Source organism: Giraffa tippelskirchi, chromosome 4 (assembly GCF_054371585.1).
Source record: "Giraffa tippelskirchi isolate mGirTip1 chromosome 4, T2T-mGirTip1v1.2.pri, whole genome shotgun sequence".
NCBI classification, from domain to species: Eukaryota; Metazoa; Chordata; class Mammalia; order Artiodactyla; family Giraffidae; genus Giraffa; species Giraffa tippelskirchi.
In genome coordinates, this window is record NC_137278.1 from 175,708,406 (window position 1) to 175,728,637 (window position 20,232).

The following is a 20,232-nucleotide window of genomic DNA, read 5'->3' on the forward strand; positions in this document are numbered from 1 at the left end:
CTTCTTTGCAATCACTGACTGTTGCCATTGACTGTGGCCTGCCAGGCTCCTCTGTCCAAGAGATTCTCCAGGCAAGAATATTGGATTGGGTAGCCATTCCCTTTTCCAGGGGATTTTCCCAACCCAGGGGCTAAACCCAGGTCTCCTGCAATGTAGGCAGATTCTTTACCATCTGAGCCACCAATATAACAATGTCCTAAATGTCATAAAGTATAAACGTTCTTTGGGTCACTCATCATGCTGTGTTTCTGGACTTGATCTGTCTCATTGATGCCACCGCCCTGGCAACCTTCACCTGGGCTCCTGGCTCAGCCACACGTGACCTCCCAGGAGTATTTCCCAGTCTCTAGGAGTTCCTAGTCTTTGCCTGCCTCCAGCTTCTGTCCTCACTTGTGGCCCAGTTGGCCAGTTCAGTCAATGTGGTTTTATTTGGTTCCCTGACCACCTGGTACCCTACACTTATTCTTTGGAGGCAAATGACTGAAACAGAGTCGGGATTACTTTTTAAAATGAGAAAATATAGGAAGAACATAGGGGAGCACACAGAATTGGGGAGCAAGTGAGGAAGCTGGTGTGTAGCAGACTGGTTGTCTGAATAGACTGTCTTGAGGGGACATGAAAACTTGCAAAGGAATGAATGGAGGGTAAACTTACCCCAGTTTTCTCTCTCTTCACATCACAGTCCTGGGAAGATAAAGTCTTCTAACTGAGCCTGAACTTAGGTCGTGTGCCTGCCCTTTGTCCCCCATCAGGGCACTGAGATGACAGAACTGGTCAAAGACTCTCCTCTGACTTCCATGGGGGTCGGGGTGGGGGGGGGGGTGGTTAGGGCAGGAAGAGCCCCTGGGCTTCCTCTGAGATAACACAGCAAAAGGGAATTCCCCACAAGAAGTCCACTTAAAACAATATATCTGATTTTGCTACTTGGCAATTTAACTTTTTTAATTAAAAAAATGTAATTTGGCATGCATGTCTTTATTATTTCATGTCATTTATTATCATTGTCATTATCATTGTCACCATCATTATTTCCATGGGTACTGTAGGGACCTGTTGCTCTGTTTTTTCTGTTTTTTTTTTTTCCTTTTCTATGAATTGTTTTTCATGTTTAGGCTGCAGAGCCTCTTCTGTCCCTGTCATACCCCTGACTTCAGCGCAGTACTTACAGAAGACAGTGAGCTCGTTCCCTCTTACTGCCCAGTGCTGAGGTCATTCTGTAAACACAAGGGCATGGAAGTTCAGGAATATAACTTCCTCCCCGTTTCTGTTGACTTAATTCATTTTTTCTTTCACTTTCAGTAGTCAGTGATTTTATGTTTAAATGGTTCTGCCCTATGTTAAACCTTCTTGAGTAAAAGTACTAAGAGTGATTGCATTTTATAATGATGTTTACTGCTTAATCAGAGCAACTCTGGGGATGGATTCTGGCAGACAGTGGTTTATCTCAAGGATAACAAGTTAGTGTTCAATCCCTATACAGCTGATGCCAGCAATTTTAAAAAGGGAAAACGGAAGAGCAAAACGCTCATTGACCTTGCATGCAGAGGCTTCTGGTTTTTTAGATGGGAGCATGTAGGAAGTGAGCAGTTGATTACTAAAACACTCCACATATGTACATAAAGAAACTTTGTGTCTGAGAGGCCTTTGGTGATCAAATGGAGTTTTGTGTAATATGCAAATCAAAGCTATCAATAGATTTTGGAAAACTTTACCTATTATAATTTATTTATATTCTGAGAAAACTTTTAAGAATCTGAGACTTTAAGTTTTTTCTTTTTCCTTCAAGACCTGATGTTTGTACGTATTAATCGTCCCTGAGCAATGTTCAAAGTAGTTGAAGATTTACCAGGAATCTTTGAGTCAGGATAGGATTAGTGGTTGGTGTGGAGTCTGGAATTAGGCTTTCTGGCTTTGGTCCAAGTTGCACTGTTTAATAGCTTAACCACTTCATGCCTTAGTTTCTTTATTTTAAAATTTAGGCATATGAGATTAACGTATATACACTTCTTTATGGAAAAGGTCAGTTTTCATCCCAATCCCAAGGAAAGGCAATGCCAAAGAATGCTCAAACTACTGCACAATTGCACTCATCTCACACGCTAGTAAAGAAATGCTCAAAATTCCGCACAATTGCACTCATCTCACATGCTAGTAAAGTAATGCTGAAAATTCTCCAAGCCAGGCTTCAGCAATACGTGAACTGTGAACTTCCAGATGTTCAAGCTGGTTTTAGAAAAGGCAGGGGAACCAGAAATCAAATTGCCAAGATCCGCTGGATCATCGAAAAAGCAAGAGAATTCCAGAAAAAGCATCTATTTCTGCTTTATTGACGATGCCAAAGCCTTTGACTGTGTGGATCATAATAAACTGTGGAAAATTCTTAAAGAGATGAGAATACCAGACCACCTGACCTGCCTCTTGAGAAACCTGTACGCAGGTCAGGAAGCAACATGGACATGGAACAACAGACTGATTCCAAATAGAAAAAGGAGTACGTCAAGGCTGTATATTGTCACTCTGCCTATTTAACTTATATGCAGAGTATATCATGAGAATTGCTGGGCTGGAAGAAGCACAAGCTGGAATCAAGATTGTTAGGAGAAATATCAATAACCTCAGATATGCAGATGACACCACCCTTATGGCAGAAAGTGAAGAGGACCTAAAAAGCCTCTTGATGAATGTGAGAGAGGAGAGTGAAAAAGTTGGCTTAAAGCTCAACATTCAGAAAACTAAGATCATGGTATCCAGTCCCATGACTTCATGGCAAATAAATGGGGAAACAGTGGAAACAGTGACAGACTTTATCTTGGAGGGGCTCCAAAATCACTGCAGATGGTGACTGCAGCCATGAAGTTAAAAAACGCTTACTCCTTGGAAGAAAAGTTATGACCAACCTAGAATAGCATATTAAAAAGCAGAGACATTACTTTGCCAACAAAGGTCCGTCTAGTCAAGGCTATGGTTTTTCCAGTAGTCATGTATGGATATGAGAATTGGACTGTGAAGAAAGCTGAGCACTGAAGAATTGATGCTTTTGAACTGTGGTGTTGGAGAAGACTCTTGAGAGTCCCTTGGACTGCAAGGAGATCCAACCGGTCCATCCTAAAGGAGATCAGACCTGGGTGTTCATTGCAAGGACTGATGTTGAAGCTGAAACTCCAATACTTTGGCCACCTCATGCGAAGAGTTGACTCATTGGAAAAGACCCTGATGCTGGGAAGGATTGGGGACAGGAGGAGAAGGGGACGACAGAAGATGAGATGGCTGGATGGCATCACCGACTCGATGGACATGAGTTTGGGTAAACTCTGGGAGTTGGTGATGGACAGAGAGGCCTGGTGTGCTGCAATTCATGGGATCTCAAAGAGTCGGACACGACTGAGCAACTGAACTGATATGAAACAGATAACCAACAAGGATCTACTGTATAGCATAGGGAACTATTCAATATATTTATTCAATATCTTGTGATAAACCATAATTTTATATATATATATATATATATATATATATATATATATATATGTATATGGCTTCCCTAATGGCTTAGAGGGTAAAAAATCTGCAGCCTGCAATGCAGGAGACACAGGAGATGTGGGTTTGATCCCTGGGTCGGGAAGATCCTCTGGAGAAGGAAATGGCCTGAATCATTTTGCTGTACACCTGAAACTAATACAACATTGTAAATCATCTAAACTTCATTAAAATTTTTTTTAATAATTTTTTTTAAATTTAGAATATTGATAGTGTCTATCTTCTGGTAGCGGCTTCCCAGGTGGCACTGGTGGTAAAGAACCCATCTGCCAATGCAGGAGACATAAGAGAGGTGGGTGGTTTGATCCCTAGGGAAGATCTCTAAGAAGCTCTCTCCAGAGAAGATCCCCTGGAGGAAGGCATGGCAACCCACACCAGTATTCCTGCCTGGAGAATCCCATGGACAGAGGAGCCTGGTGGGCTACAATCCATAGGGTCACAAAGAGTCAGACACAACTGCAGTGACTTAGTACACACATGCATCTTCTGGTGTATTTATAAGAATAAAACAGTATGTTAAAGATGCCCAGGGCAGTATGATAAACACTGTGTAAGGTTATTGCTCTGCATTGTGTTCTAGGACATGAGCGAGAAGTGGGTTGGGGGAGAGACCAGAGGAGCCTGAAGTCTGGATGGGAGTCAAATGCATAAACACATTTTAATATAATGTAGCAGGTGGTAGGATCTTCCCTGGTGGCTCAGTGGTAAGAACCTGCCTGCCAATGCAGGAGATATGGGTTCAATCCCTGGGTCAGGAAGATCCCCTGGAGAAGGAAATGGCAACCCACTCCAGTATTCCTGCCTGGGCAATCCCATGGACAGAGGAGCCTGGCGGGCTACAGTCCATAGGGTCGCAAAGAGTCAGACACAACTTAGCAGCTAAACAACATCAAAGCAGGCAGTAGACAAGAGGAAGGGCAGGACACTGTGTAAGTGTAGGCAGGAGGCTGTGATCAACCCAAGCCTTCACTAACTGTTCTCTTGTGGGCCCGAGCTTGGTATGGTAGGATGAGGAAAACCTAAAGTAGCTGTAATGGTCAAAACCAAGAGCTGGCCCACCGAGTAAGAAAAAGTTCTAGATAAGCTGATGTCCTTACAGAGATCCTGATTCTGTTTTCTCCTCTGTTCCAAACTGTAAACTCATTGACCATCCTAGGTCATATGGTCTCGAGAGCTCCCTAATTATATGGAGTGGTTTTGCTTGGCAATACTATGAGCAATCTTACAAAATATCTTAGGACAGACCTTTGTGTTAGAGAAAATCCAAATTTCAGTCAAGTTCCAGTGTTACCAACTAAGGCCTCCTCCCACAAAAAAGATGACACTGAATGATGTATTGTTAGGAGATACCAATGCAAAGTCACCTCACATCGTTGTACATCTGTTCTTGAAAACCTCTCACACAAAAGCATAAGAATCCAGTATTTGCGTCTCACCAGGGGCTCAGAGAGAGACTAGTTTGTCCAAGTCAGACTAGCTGTGAAAAGGAGGAGCCAGGATTTGAACCCAAATCTAATGTAAAAGCCAAAGAATGGATGTACTTCACCACACCTATATTTTGCTTTATGTTGTCTAACTTAATCTAAGCCCAATGTAAACAGAGACAGACAGACAGAGAGAGACACAGACGGAGACAGAGTGAGAGATATTTGTAGTCATAGTTGCAAGGTACATTTTCTTTAATCTCTTAGAATAGGAAATTATTCTACTATCTAATCTGAGGAGATAGAAACTGCATACGTCCAGCTGAACTGAGTGATACCCCAGACTCTTACGTGTGTTTGTAGGAAATTGTACCAAAATAACACAATTTGATTAAATATTTTCTTGCCATCCCCCAAATCTTCAAATACCTAGAATGACAAAGATAGCATATTTTGTTTTGCATCCAGTTTGGGTTCTCTCTGAATCCCATTCATCAACTGTTCAAGTGATCCATGGACCACCCTTAAGAATTTATGGCCTAGATCTTCTTCCCTTTCTGTAGAAAACACATTTTCTTTTTCTTCCTCTGAAATTGCTGAGCCAGAAAGATAAGCAGACGTCCCAGGGCAAAGAACAGAAACCAGAGATTAGCAGACTCCTTTGTAAAGGCCAGACTATACATATTTGCGGCTTTGTGGGCCCTCTAGTCTCTTTTGCAGCTACTCTGCTGTTACCTTGGGAAAGAGGCCGAAGACATTTTTGTAAAAGGGTAAACCCGTGGGTGTGTCTGTGGCCATAGTTTGTTTCTCAATGATATAAACATAGTAACAGTGACATTCTAACGTACCTAGTATCTTGTGGTACCTTTTTGGTTTATCCAATATTGACCAACTTCAGGAATGATTCTGACCTTATATTGGCCTTGGTTGAAATCTCTGCTCAACTATTTACTCAGTCCATAACCTTAGAAAATGGTCTTCAACTCTCTGAGCTTCAATTTCCTCAACTATAATATGGGAGGTACAGTATACTACCATCTGATAGGTTGTTGAAGGGAGGAAAGGAGAGAGCCCTTGGAAGTGGATGCTTAGCGCAGTGCTTGATTTAAAATGAGCCTGTGTGAGCACTGGCCATCCTGAGTGTGGTGTTGGAAACCTCAGGTTAAATAGGGTCACAATCAAGCAGAACCACAAATTCTTTCTTTCCTTTCCTGTTAACCTCTGGTTGAACACCACTTGTTTTTTAAAAATGTTTGTTTTCTAATCAGGAATTTGGAGATGGTTTTCCTGACCTATCGTTCCAGTAATATCAACAAAACAAACGTTCTACAAACTTGGAGAGATACCTAAGAGAAGTGGCTTGATATCTCTGGTATTTTCAAGTCTTCTGCAAATGAGAGGTGTGAGGGAGAAATGCAAAGTGCATGAATATATGCCCTGCATTCAGAGGGAGACTTTTATTCATAATCTTTGTTATAGTTATTAATAGGGCTTCCCCGGTGGCTCAGTGGTAAAGAATTCGCCTGCCAATGCAAGAGACACAGGAGACGTGGGTTCGATCCCTGGGTTGGGAAGATCCCCTGGAGAAGGAAATGGCAATCTGCTCCAGTATTCTTGCCTGGGAAATCCCATGGAGAGAGAAGCCTGGCAGGCTACAGTCGATGGGGTCGCAAAGAGTCACACATGACTTAGCAACTAAACAGTAGCAGCAACAGCAGTCATTAATGGGGTTTGAGATCCAGCGCCATAACTTATGAATCCTACATTTCCTTGTGGAGTAAGTATGTGTAAGGCCACACAATCTGTTAAGACAGTTGGGACGACTGAATCACAGCATCCGGGTCACAAGCTGAGGAGGCTGGCCTGGGAAGGAGGGGCAACCTGGCCACTCAGAATGACATGGAAAGTTATGCCTTTGGCTAGTTTATCTTTCTTTTTTCATAAACGGTTCATTGTAAAATGAGAAACTGGAAAAACAGTAGGAAAAGATTACGTAGAGAACATAAAGGTCAAAAACAACAATGGGAAATAACGATGGGAAAAGCAGTATAGTTGCAGGATTTCAGTTACTCCACCCACACCCGCTTGCCTTCTACAAATGTTACTACTTCCTATTGCCATCCCTGAGCAATGCCCTCATCTTCGCAAGGACATGTTTTCACAGACTGAACTTGGGTGAAACATAACAGAGTGACTATGCTAATTGCACAGAAGGAAGGATCAATTCCAATAAATACTACAGTTATATCTATGCTGAAATCAAAGTTATCTTTAAAATCTCCCTGTACCGTGCACTGTGTAGTTTTGGAGAGAAAGATCAGACATTTTCCTATATAAAAATTAAAATTTTAAAAAGCCATCACTATCTCTCTGACCTTGGTTGTGCCCTGTGACTAAATATACTTTGGGTAATGTCCATTTGAAATGTTATATTAAGATTCTAGCTTTCTTTGTTAGCTAGTGAGCTGCACTGTGTGGGTAATTGAAGAGACTGATGATTTCACTGGAGCACTCAAATGGCAGCATTTGTAAATCTTCTGTTTTGGGTTAGTCATCTTCCAGTAAGAGGATTCCTTCAGTCTCCTCCCTGAGAGTCCAATCCTGGCTGCCAGTGTGCAGAGCTTTGCATGGATACCAGAGGGTTAGGAGGATCTACTGTCCAGAATGCATATTGTCACTTAACCGACTTTGGAGGTACAGCTCTACTGGCCCTCAGCTGTACCTGTTGTTTCTGAATGCAGGATCTCTGATTCAGTTCTCTAGGGAGTAACATGCATGCGTGGTAAGTCGCTTCAGCGTCCGACTCTTTGAGACCCCATGGACTGTAGCCCACCAGACTCCTCTGTTCATGGGATTCTCCAGGCAAGAATACTGGAGGGGGTTGCCATGCCCTTCTCCAGGGGTCTTCCCAACAGGGGTCGAACCTGAGTCTCTTACATCTCCTGCATTGGCAAGCAGGTTCTTTACCACTAGTGCCACCTAGGAAGCCCTCTAGAGAGTAAACTTCCTGCCTTTTGCTGGGAAGGGAAAGAATAGTGAAACAAGTCACCAGGATATGCAGGGCCAGTAAGAGGTAGCTAGGGCTGTGCATTTGCCCTTACCTCGGCAGCTCCGCGTAAGGCGGAGTCTGCTGCTTTCACAGGATGTTGCCTTTGGGTTGGTCTCTAGCTTCACACGCTCCCTGTACATTCTGTCCTCTGGAGAGTTCCTCAAGGAGCCGGCCAGTGGATTTTAAGTGGGACAGTCTTTGCTGGTCCTAAGGGGCTGTTAATTTTTTTTTCTTTCATTTATTTGTTTGGCTTTGCACATTTTTATTTTAAAATTAAAAACAATTTTTATTGGCTTATAACATTAAATAGGGGCTATTTCAACAAAAGTTCAACAAAGGTCACAATACCCTGACATATCTCCCTAACAGATTTAACACTTTGTATGGAATTTCCCTAGTGTTCTTACCTTTCAATTAAAAATTAAATGAAAATATGTCACCTAGAAGAGGTACCGCGTTTGAAGTACAGTTGCCCAGAAACTAGGTTGTCATCCTGTCTCCTTCCTCGCACCCTTAGCCTGTTCCCCTCCCACATTTAACCCACATAAGTTCTGGAGTTTTCTTCCCAGACAGCTCCCAAATCCGTCTACCTTTATCACTCCCCTGCCACCACCTCCTTGCAGGTGAGGGAACAGAGACTCTAGAAGTAAATTCCTTGGGTCAGAATCCCATTCTCAGTACTTACTACTGGGCTGATCTTGTGCAAGGTGAATTTGAGATGCAGTTACAAACGACTTATATCACCTTCAAAACTTCAGTGTTACCCTCTGGGGCTCCCCGGGTATTTTGTTTTGCTAGTCTAAGCAGGCTAATACATTAATCACTTAAGAAGGTTTTAACTTTTCTGAGCCAAACCTCCTTTCCTTACCCGCAACTTGTAGAATATTTATTAATAATTACATCTGCCTTTAAATAAAATTAGCCCTGGCTTAGTACATGGGAAATGTTTATTTCCAATAAACCTTAGTAGGGAGGCTAGTCTATAGTCATCTTTCTTGTAATGAATTATTTTTATAGACAATCTCAATTTTTTTAAAAAAGAGGAAGGCTGTAAGTGAAGGAAGTAAGGAAAAAGGAAAAAGCTGAGTTAACCTGAGCATGCATGGTTGTTCCCCCAAAGAATCATCTCTCACCACTTCCTGCTCCTCTGCTTCACATGCAGTTAGTGTATTTTACTTGTGCATAGTTGTGCACAACCTTCACTGTTTTCCACAGAAGCATGTTTAGTAACTCATAAGGTCCGCAAATTTTGGAAGAGGCTTTGATGGATGCAATGAACATTTCAAATACAGGTTCATAAATCTGTGATTAAAACATGAAAGAAACTGGCAACATTCCTAAGCAGTACTCTTTGTTACTCATTTTTTTTTTAATTTATTAACTTTTAGGTCTGGAGTTCAAACTCTGCCCCACAATGCCAAGGTTCACTACAACTATGCCAATTTCCTGAAGGACCAGGGTCGGAACAGGGAAGCCATCTACCACTACAGAACGGCCCTCAAGTAAGCTGCAGCTGGGTGTCTATGCTTTTCAGGCCCTTGTTTATTTCACTCACCTCTCCCAGTATATAGAGACCTTGTTTCTCTTGACAGTGAACATCTCCTTGGAGATCTTGGACTCCAAATCTTTTGGCTCTGTGTTCAAGTCTGTTATAAGTCTACTTTGCTTCTAACTTTCGGTATTTTCTTATAAAAATTTCCATTGCTGCACATTATGTAATGAAGTGACACAGTTAAATACATATATACAGATCTATAGGAATTGGTTGTAAAAAATATTCTCGTAAGTTCATAGGATATTTACTCCAATGAATTCTTCCCAGTCTAGGCTTCCCATTATCTAAAAGGATTTATATAAAGACTTTAGAGTACAGAAATAAAATACTCTGATAATTGTGTTAAATACGAAAAAAAAGTGAGAATTCACTTGATTACCCTGTTGGGAATATGTTAATAAGGTATGTATGTACATACATGTATATATAGTATATTTTTTGATGTTTTAAAATTTTAAATATGAGCAGCCCTGACACTCTATTTGTACTCATCTACTGGAAGAGAATATACCATACATGGCTTTAGAGATGATTTTACTGCATGCCCGTTCAGTCATGTCTGACTCTTTGCAACCCCATGGACTATAGCTCACCAGTCTCCCCTGTCCATGGAATTTTCTAGGCAACAATACTGGAGTGGGTTGCCATTTCCTCCTCCAGGAGATTGTCCTGACCCAAAGATCGAAATTGTGTCTCTTGCATTTCCTGTGTTGGCAGGCGGATTCTTTACCGCTGCACCATCTGGGAAGCCCCTGATTTGATTTTAAGGGGAATTCAAATTTAAGTTCTACGTTACCAGCAACCATCTGTATTGCCTTTAGGTACCCAAACTGCAACTCTGATTTTCAAGATGGTCTTTCCCCTCTCCACAAAAAAGAAGGTCTGCCCTAGAAGATCTCAGATAATAAATGTGTTTAACCTGGAAGGAGTGGAGACATAACTAAACACAGCCTCACAGTCTCCCCATGTGAGCTCACAGAAGTGTTTTCAAGAGGTTTCCATGCCTCTACAGTGTGTCCCACATTTGGCTGAATTTTCTGTTACTGTTCCACTTTGGGACATGCTCTAAAATATGTGTAACAAACAAAGCATACATTTCACTGAAGCACCCTTCTTGGTTTAGTTTGAAATTGTCATTCTTAAAGTAACTGCTGCTGCTGCTGCTAAGTCGCTTCAGTCGTGTCCGACTCTGTGCGACCCCATAGATGGCAGCCCACCAGGCTCTGCCATCCCTGGGATTCTCCAGGCAAGAACGCTGGAGTGGGATGCCATTTCCTTCTCCATTGCATGAAAGTGAAAAGTGAACGTGAAGTCGCTCAGTCGTGTCCGACTCTTAGCGACCCCATAGACTGCAGCCTACCAGGCTCCTCCGTCCATGGGATTTTCCAGGCAAGAGTACTGGAGTGGGTTGCCATTGCCTTCTCCTAAAGTAACTGACCTAATTTTTAAAAGTTATCCTTTTGAATAGTGTTCTACATAAGTATATTTGGTCATCAAGCAAAATCTTTTAGACTTTAGGACTTGTTTAAATTCAATACGGCAAAAATTTAAAACTGTTCACATCAAGTTCTCTTTCCCAAACATTTCAAGAAATATGAGCCCCAGAGGAATAATTGCAACAAAGCTCATTATTGTAAAAAAAAAATTTTTATTAAGAAATAGCATTTTGAAAGATTTAATAAAGAATTATATTTTTTTCACTGCAAGCCAGTTTATCCAAATGTTTGCACTGCTTATCTCTGGTTAGTGAGATTATAGTTTAATTTCTTTCTTTATTCTTTCCTTTGTGTTCCAGATGTTTTACAATGAACATGCATTATTTTTGAATTGAGGAAATGTCATTTTTTTAAAAAGGCGTGTTCTTTCAAGGGACATTCAAGCCAATAAGTTATGTTTTGTCTTCAATAATTAATTAGTGTGTCATGATTTCAGGTGGCATTCTTAAAGGGGAGAGAAGAGCAGTAAGTTTGCCTGAAAAATATTGGTGGAAGGGAAATGTACCCATATCTTTTTAAGTTTGTTTCATTCTAACAGACTATTTTCTGTCAAGTTCAAACAGAAAAATAAGGCAGACCCTAAGGCACAGCTTGGGGCAAAAGTATAAATTAGGCAAAATTCTCCGGCAGCTGATTTTACAGAATCACAGTAGCTGGTTGGAACTCCCGCCTGTTTCCTATGAAACAATAAAGATAAATGTTTGCTTCAACAACTGTGCTTCAGGAAGAAACATGTCCTTTGAGAAATGTGGTAAAAACAATTAAAGCTAAAAATATACTGTATAGTAATTAGTGAAATAATTCATCCTCTCCCCACCAGGCTCAAAATACTTTTGATTTAAAGTATTATTATTTTTGTGTGGATACCTCTGTGTGAGTTTTCAGTGGATGTGGGTTTTTTTTTTAATTTAAGTAAATTATCACTCTTTATGTTAAAAAAAGGAAAATAACAGGACTATTCATCATTTTGATGATTATTTATCCCCGGCGACTGAAAGACTGTCCTTCCTTTAATATAACTCTTTGTGGGGGTTGTAGACTCTGGGGTTTTGCCCTGTCCCAACTGTTCCATGCTACTGCACCTTTGGTGTATCTGATTTTTCCATATTTGCACAACAGCAAGAAAGAGAATAATGAGGGGAATGCAGGATTAAATGTGGTGTTATCTGAAGTCAGTCCCCAAAGTTATTCATTCCTGTTGTAATAACTGTATAGATTCCAAAGACAATGGTGAAATTAGTCATAAAGTTTGTATCTGTACCTATATCTTTTTGGCTGGCTTACAGTTCTCACAATAACACTATATTAACTTGGTAATTATATATGGCATGAATACTGTGCTTCTTTTAAACTTTATTCTGTTTTTTAAACAATGTAGAAGTACCATTAACTTCATTTTGGTGTACCTCTTTTACGACATTTCTGTATTGCCAGGGAAGTCGCCCTTGGATAATGCCGCAGCTGAGGTCATAGATTCAGATTAAGACTCAAATCATCAAAGGAAATTGTCAAAACCATTTCCTTAAATTTTCCACAAAGACAGGTGTAAGTTTTCCTTTGCTGTTGGGGTGGCTGTCATGCTTATTGGGGTGTTATAAAGGTTGGGATTCTGTACACTGGAAAATCAGACTACTGCTGGTGGAGCTGCCATCTTCCTCCAAAACTTTTTGGACCATTGAGTTACTCTGGAGAAGGTTCCTACCATTTCACCTCATATGATCAGAGTAGAAAGTCCAGAGACCACCCAGCCATTAAGCTCTTCCTGTACAAAACCTCTCATGAAATGACTCATTTGGTAAGCCCAAAAGGAGCGAGAGTAGCACTTCCCAAATAAAGTGCAGTTAATACTGCATGTATACTTGGCCAGTGGCTTCTTGATTAGTTTAAAAAGTCACTTTAAAGTGAAGAATCATAAAATAAATAATGCACACTCAAATGTTTTACTGTACCCTAAAATTTCACAGGTACTCCCATTTACCAATCTTCTAATGTCAAACCAAGTCTTTTTCTTTGAGTAAGAGTCTGCTGATTAGAATTGGCAAAAAACACATACATAATTCATTTCTGTGTTGATGAGTTTTGATACTTAAAAGTGGAATAAAAATGTAAAGACTGAGACTTCTGATTTTTCTTCTCCAGTCTTTTACAATTAATCTTATATTAAATTCAACAACAATTTTTGAGCAACTTCCCTTTTTTGAGTTTTTCTAGTTTTCATAGAAATTACAACACTCTTTTTCACATTTATATTTTATCAGTTTGCAAGGAATTTCATTATATCTTGAAATTGCAATAAACTGGAATAAATTTGTTAATAAACACAACTGACTCTTAGCAGTCAAGCAACATAACTTACAGGAGCAAAAGGGCCCAGGCTTACAGAGATGGTTTATTAACTTGTATGTATTCCCCAAAATGCTTTACGGAGAAGAGAGAACATCTGGAAATCTGATACATGGCTGTTTTAAAAGAGTCTTCATTAAAAGTGATAGAGTCTCATGGAAATTATTTTGCATCTTAAATATAGATTCCCTGCAAAAATCAATTACTGATTGGCTAATATGGGCTAGTCATTAAGAACCCTGAAGCTGGCAATGAGAATAGAGTTCACCTTTATTCAGGTGGATCAAAAAAGTCTCTCTGATGTCAGCAGGAATCACCCCATGTTCCTCTGAACATTTGTTCACTTAGATGTCCTCTTCCTTCCAGCCCCTGACAGTAAGCCCCCACCACACCCAGACTGGCTGATGCATTCCAAGTAGTTGGCTATCAGCCACATATAAAAAGGCTGTGATCCTCAGCCACCCAGATAGCTGTTTTCTTTTCACAGTTATAGTTTCACATGAAATTCACAGACATAGTCTAAGATGTCGCCCTCCCGTAAGTTACACTGAGTAGGAGATGCATTACTCAGAGGTCCCTGCCCTGAGGGACCTCTCAAGTGTGTTTGGGTCGCCTTGGCCCCTTAGAGGGGACGTGTCCACTCCTAATATATCTATTGTTGATCTTTTAAATAGAAACCTGAAGAGGAGGGAAGCTGTTAGTTGGTGGGGTTTGAAGTCCCTGACCAGGCATAATTAAAAGGAAAGGAAAGTGCTTTTAAAACTCTTGTACAAAAGAAATATCCAACTGATATATAATTGGCTAACACATGGGAAAGGAGAAGCTAAAATCTTTCTGACTGGGATTTTTTAATGCATAAAATAGAGACTTGTCATAAGAACGGTTCCCACTGCTATCATTCTTTGTATTCCCTTCTGTGTAGATAACTGGAAGTCTGCAAAGAGACTCCATGAGATTGTAACAAGTGTATGTGGAAAAAAGGAAATCATAAGACAGTGATTATTGAAGAAAGCCGTATCATTAGACTGTAAAGAAGTCTATGTCTAATTAACCCACTGTTCATTGATGTCCTGAGTCTATCAATAAGATTATTATAATTCCTTTGAGAAGTGTTGTCTATAAAACTGATAGAGTTTGAACATTTTTAAAAAATCAGGATTTAATGATTACTTAAAAGCCCTTCTTTACACAGGCTATTTTTGAATGAGCATTTAAATAACTCCCATGACTATAGGTGGCATTAACTACCAGCTGCCATGTATTTCTGGAAAGAATAAAAATTGCGATACCATTTGTTAACCTAGTTTAACAAGTGGAGATGGATTCTTCTGCTGGTGTGTCATTTTCATTTATAAAAGTCTAAATATGTTTTCCAGTAGCACAATTGAAATTATTTTTGTTCCTTTTTGTTGAAATTATATTCTCACCATGTGTATTTTGTGTTAATTAAGTCTAGCAGTTTTATTCATTAAATCCAAGATTTTATACATTTCATTTAGAAAACTAGAATTTTAGTCATATTGTGATCATACTTATGGATGATATTTCAGCATGAATGTTCTATAATTTATATTCAAAAACATTTGCTCTCTTTTTTCTGCCTTAAACCACTATGTCACTTCAAATCCCCACTATAGTTCCCCAGGAGACAGAATCCAAGGCAGACATTAACAAACAGGAAGATTTCTGGCCTGTTTGTTATGCTGGCCAGAGAAACAAGAGGTAGAAGCTGAGATGCAGCATACTCCCAGGGGCTCAGAGGAGCCCTTAGGGTGCTCGGGAGCTGGGCATCCTCAGAGCTGTCATGAAAGGAATGGAACATTTACACCCCCTTATCAACCAATCCCTGGTGTCAGGCAGAGAGAGTAGCAATGCCCAGAGAAGAACTCAGCTATGAGTGTCAAGCGCCTCAGACTTGAGGGGTAACTAGATGGTGTAAGATAGCATACACTCAGTTCAGTTCAGTTCAGTCACTCAGTCATGTCTGACTCTTTGCGACCCCATGGACTACAGCACGCCAGGCCTCCCTGTCCATCACCAACTCCTGGAGTTTACTCAAAATCATGTCCATTGAGTCAGTGATGCCATCCAACCATCTCATCCTCTGTTGTCCCCTTCTCCTCCCGCCTTCAATCTTTCCTAGCATCAGGGTCTTTTCCAATGAGTCAGTTCTTTGCATCAGGTGGCCAAAGTATTGCAGTTTCAGCTGCAGCATCAGTTCTTCCAATGAATACTCAGGACTGATTTCCTTTAGGATGGACTGGTTGGATCTCCTTGCAGTCCAAGGGACTCTCAAGAGTCTTCTCCAACACCATGGTTCAAAAGCAGCAATTCTTCTTAGCATACACTACACCAGCTTAATTTATGATTTCTTACACAAGAAAATATGACAGCTTGAACAGAATATTCATCTAGTCAAAGGTATGGTTTTTCCAGTAGTCATGTATGGTTGTGGGAGTTGAACTATAAAGAAAGCTGAGCGCTGAAGAATTGGTGTTTTTGAACTGTGGTGTTGGAAAAGACTCTTGAGAGTCCCTTGGACTGCAAGGAGATCCAACCAGTCCATCCTAAAGGAAATCAGTCCTGAGTATTCCTTGGAAGAACTGATGCTGCAGCTGAAACTGCAATACTTTGGCCACCTGATGCAAAGAACTGACTCATTGGAAAAGACCCTGATGCTAGGAAAGATTGAAGGCGGGAGGAGAAGGGGACAACAGAGGATGAGATGGTTGGATGGCATCACTGACTCAATGGACGTGATTTTGAGTAAACTCCAGGAGTTGGTGATGGACAGGGAGGCCTGGCGTGCTGTAGTCCATGGGGTCGCAAAGAGTCAGACATGACTGAGTGACTGAACTGAACTGAACTGAACAGAATATCATTTAGATTTTCTGTTAAAATGAGAATAGTGGTGTTACCTACCTCATAGTGTTAGTGTTAGTCACTCAGTCATGTCCGACTCTTTGTGACCCCACGGACTGCAGCCTGCCAGGCTCTTCTGTCCTTGGGATTCTCCAGGCAAGAATACTGGAGTGGGTTGCCAGTTACTTCTCCAACCTACCTCATAGGGCTGGAATATTAGAAGATAATTCACAAACAAGGTGTAAAACAGTGTCTAAATACCTGGCCATGATAAACTCAGTAAATGTTATTGAAAGAAAAGAAAGTGAAGTCGCTCAGTCATGTCCAACTTTTTGCGACCCCGTGGACTGCAGCCCACCAGGCTCCTCTGTCCATGCGATTTTCCAGGCAAGAATACTGGAGTGGGTTGCCATTTCCTTCTCCAGGGGATCTTCCCAACCCAGGGATCGAACCCAGGTCTCCCGCATTGCAGGCAGATGCTTTAACCTCTAAGCCACCAGGGAAGCCCGATAATACATCCTAAATCAGACCCTTCTCTCTGCCTCCACTGCCCATCATCTCTCACCTGGATTACTTCAGTGTTCTCTGGTCTCCCCATTTTCACTTCTCCCTTCTGCCCTCCTGCTGTCTATTCTCAACCCAGTAGCCTAGGGGAGTTCATAGCAGTCCTGTGCTCAGAACATTCTGCTTGCTTCCATCAAGAATCAAGGGCTCTGCAGTGGTCTCCATGTCATGCACTGTCTGTCCTCTGCCACTCAGACCTCACCTCCTATTGCACCTATCGCTGTCAGCTCCAGGCACACTGGACAGCAGTTGCCATATTCGTATATCAGTTGGGAAAAAAATGCATGACCTAAAAGTTGAGCGTTATGTTTTATTTGGCAGATGAGACTGAGAACTTAAGCCCAGGACACAGCATCTCAGATAACTCTGAGAGACTACTCTGAAGAAGCAAATAGGGGATGCAGGATATATAAGAGTTTTTGCAACAAAGACCAGGTAGTTGGAACAACAAAAGATTACTGTTTATTAAAGAAAATCAGATATCTTAAGGAACTTAGTGTTTTTTAGTGTAGGGGAAGATGCAAGAGTCTGGGTTCACTGAAATCGTTCCTTTGATGTGCACCTCAGCTATCTGGGGCCAGTATCATGTGCTGTCTCATCCTGAGTCTCCCCAGGGTGCACCATCAGAGGTGGCTGCAGCTGCTGGCTGCAGGATGGTGGGCATCCGGTTTCTATCCTGAGTCCCCCAGGGCTCACTGTCTGGGCAGCTATAATGTGATGATGTGATGGCTGCAACATCATTTGTTTGCTTATATGGCAGTCAGTATTTTTTCATTCACATCTATTACAGGGACTCTGCATTTGTCCTTCCTTCTCCCCAAGACACTTTCCTCCTTCTCTAAATGGCTGCCTCCCTCCCTTCAGGGCGCTTTTAGGTAACCTCATCTTGTCCATGAGTCTATCCCTGTTCTCCCAGCCAACCCCAGCATACCCTATTCTTCTGCTTCACTTCGTTTTTCTCTACTGCAGGTCTCAAGCTCTAATACACTTATACACTTTTAACACCCCTAGCTGCTGCCCATTATATGCCAGTGTGTATGTGTGTGTGTGTGTGGGGGGGGTCCACTCAGTCACTCAGTCAAGTCTGACTCTTTGCAACCTCATGAACTGTAGCCCACCAGGCTCCTCTGTCCATGGAATTTTCAGGCAAGAATACTGGAGTGGGTTGCCACTTTCTACTCCAGGGGATCTTCCCAACCCAGGGATCGAACCCTCATCTCTTGTATCTCTTGTATTGGCAGGCAGATTCTTTACCACTAGCACCACCTGGGAAGCCCCGTTATATGCCAGTGGTGACCTCCAATTCCTGAGGTGAATCCTCAGGATATACTCTCCTTTCCCTCTCTGCCCCTCATGACCTCCTAGGCTGGCACTGTTAACTGTAAACATGGACACACTCCTCCTGCCCAACAGTCTTTTTTTTCCTCTCAGTCTAACAGCCAGAGTGCTACACATGCTACAAAGTGTTATTACGAGAAGGATTCTACGAGCACACTGATCTGTCACATAGGACTTTGAATCTCCTTATAACTTTGTGTGTAACTCTTAAAATTGTGCGTGTCTGGAATTCCATTTGATGTTGAGCATATCAGAAACGTTTGGAGGAAATTACCCTGGTACCTGTGGGAATCATTTGCTTTAGATGATGAAAGACTGACAGACTGTTGGAGTGAGTGCTTGACAAGGAACAATCCTACATTCTTAAAATGGAGTGGGCCAAATGTCCTTCACATCTGAAAACCCATGATGTGGGAGAAACAGATGGATATGAGAAGACTTGAGTATTCACTGGGTTAGTGGTGAAGAAATAATGGATGTTGTTTTGACTGATGGAAGCAAGTCAGATGCCTTTGACAGCAGTGAGAAGAATGATTTTTTGGAGGATGAGAAATATACATGAAAGAAGAGTGGCAGTTTCAGCCTGGCATGGGTTCATTAGGGCTGTGGAGAGAGCCAAGCACACCCACCCAGAGGTTCTGCAGCCAACCCCAGAGCATCAGATGTGCAGAGTGTACCAGGGATGATGGTAGGCATCTCATACCCACCATCCTTTTTGGTCACACAGGTTAATATGTTATGGACCTTATTGTTAGAGAGAGAGCAACTGAAGCACAGACATGAGTTCAAAATCACCCAGCAAGAAAGTTCCCCAAGGCTTCTGACTCCCAAGTGCAGTTATTTTTCCACTCCACCAAAATAATTTCCTATTCTTCTGCCACCGAAAACCAAAGTTCACCATGACCACCCCAAGCCCTTGAGAAAAGTTAAATTACGTTGACTACTTTCTATTGAAAAGAGAAGAGGAGTATTTAATTCAATGCATTTCCCAGCCTCCTGAGGAAAATTCCCGGGAATCAGGAAAATTCAGTCACTTAAAATGAGTCATTTCCTGAGGGCATGGTTTTACTCTAAATTGTCTACAAAAGTCAGATGGGCGGCGTCCTGCTGAATCCTGACCAGGTCATCCATTGTGAGAGGTCAGATCATTTAGTTGGCTCCTCACTGAAGAGTGTGTCATGTTTCCCTAAATTGCATTTGAGGTTTTTATTTCCCCAAGGCTATCTAATGAATGGGAAGAAGTACAGAACCAAAAGAAAGTGGCAAGACTTACTTCTGGGTGTCAATGGTGATTTCAGACAATTAAAGAAGCAGTCATTCAATGTCATTCTGGCACAATTTAATGACCTGATGATTCAAATTTTATCACATGAGGGACCAGGCACTTTAGAAATGCCAGGAACTAATGTGACTAAAAATATGCTGCTGCTGTGGACTCCTGAAATAAAGCTTACTTTGGGTACTTTTTAGTTCAGTGAACTTTAGGTCTCATGATTGAATTTTTTCCCAGTCATGTTTTTCTTTTGGGTCCTTTTTTTTTTTCCCTCAACAGGAAATAGAAAATAAACGTCTGACCTTAGCATACTTAAAGTCAAATAAATTAATGTGTGGAATGAAAATCAGACAAGTAAATCAGGGGTGTATATTCCAAAAGGAAATTGCAAACTGGAACACATGATACAGTCTTGTTTGAACAATGAAATGCCTTAGAAGTTTCTCAAACAGTAAAAAAGGAACATCATTCTTAACTTTTGAACAGAGTGTACAAAATTTGAAGTAAATGACTAAATAAAATGTAAAACTAAACTAGAATCGTGTACATCTTGTCTTCATGGATCTTTAGTTGAGACTGAAGCTTGAGACCAGTAGATCTGTGAGCATGTATCTGTGCCTTATATCACACAATAAACCACAATGTTAGTCATTCAGTCATGTCCGACTCTTTGTGACCCCATGGACTGTAGCCCACCAGGCTTCTCTGTCCATGGAATTTTCCAGACAAGAATACTGGCATGGATTGCCATTCCCTTCTCCAGGGGATCTTCCTAATCCAGGGTCTCCGGC

At 41.3% G+C, this 20,232-nt stretch overlaps 1 protein-coding gene across 5 annotated transcripts in view; it reads left to right on the forward strand.

The window, feature by feature from the left end:
- TMTC1 (transmembrane O-mannosyltransferase targeting cadherins 1) overlaps positions 1-20,232 on the forward strand; it is a 297,505-nt gene that overhangs the window by 206,987 nt on the left and 70,286 nt on the right. For 4 of the 5 annotated variants that reach the window (XM_081591728.1, XM_081591729.1, XM_081591732.1 and 1 more), the window contains one exon: positions 9,399-9,512. The exons of the other annotated variant lie outside the window; for it this stretch is intronic. In XM_081591728.1, the coding sequence (XP_081447854.1) occupies positions 9,399-9,512 (114 nt within the window). The remainder of the gene's footprint in view (positions 1-9,398; positions 9,513-20,232) is intronic. 5 annotated transcript variants of the gene reach the window in all.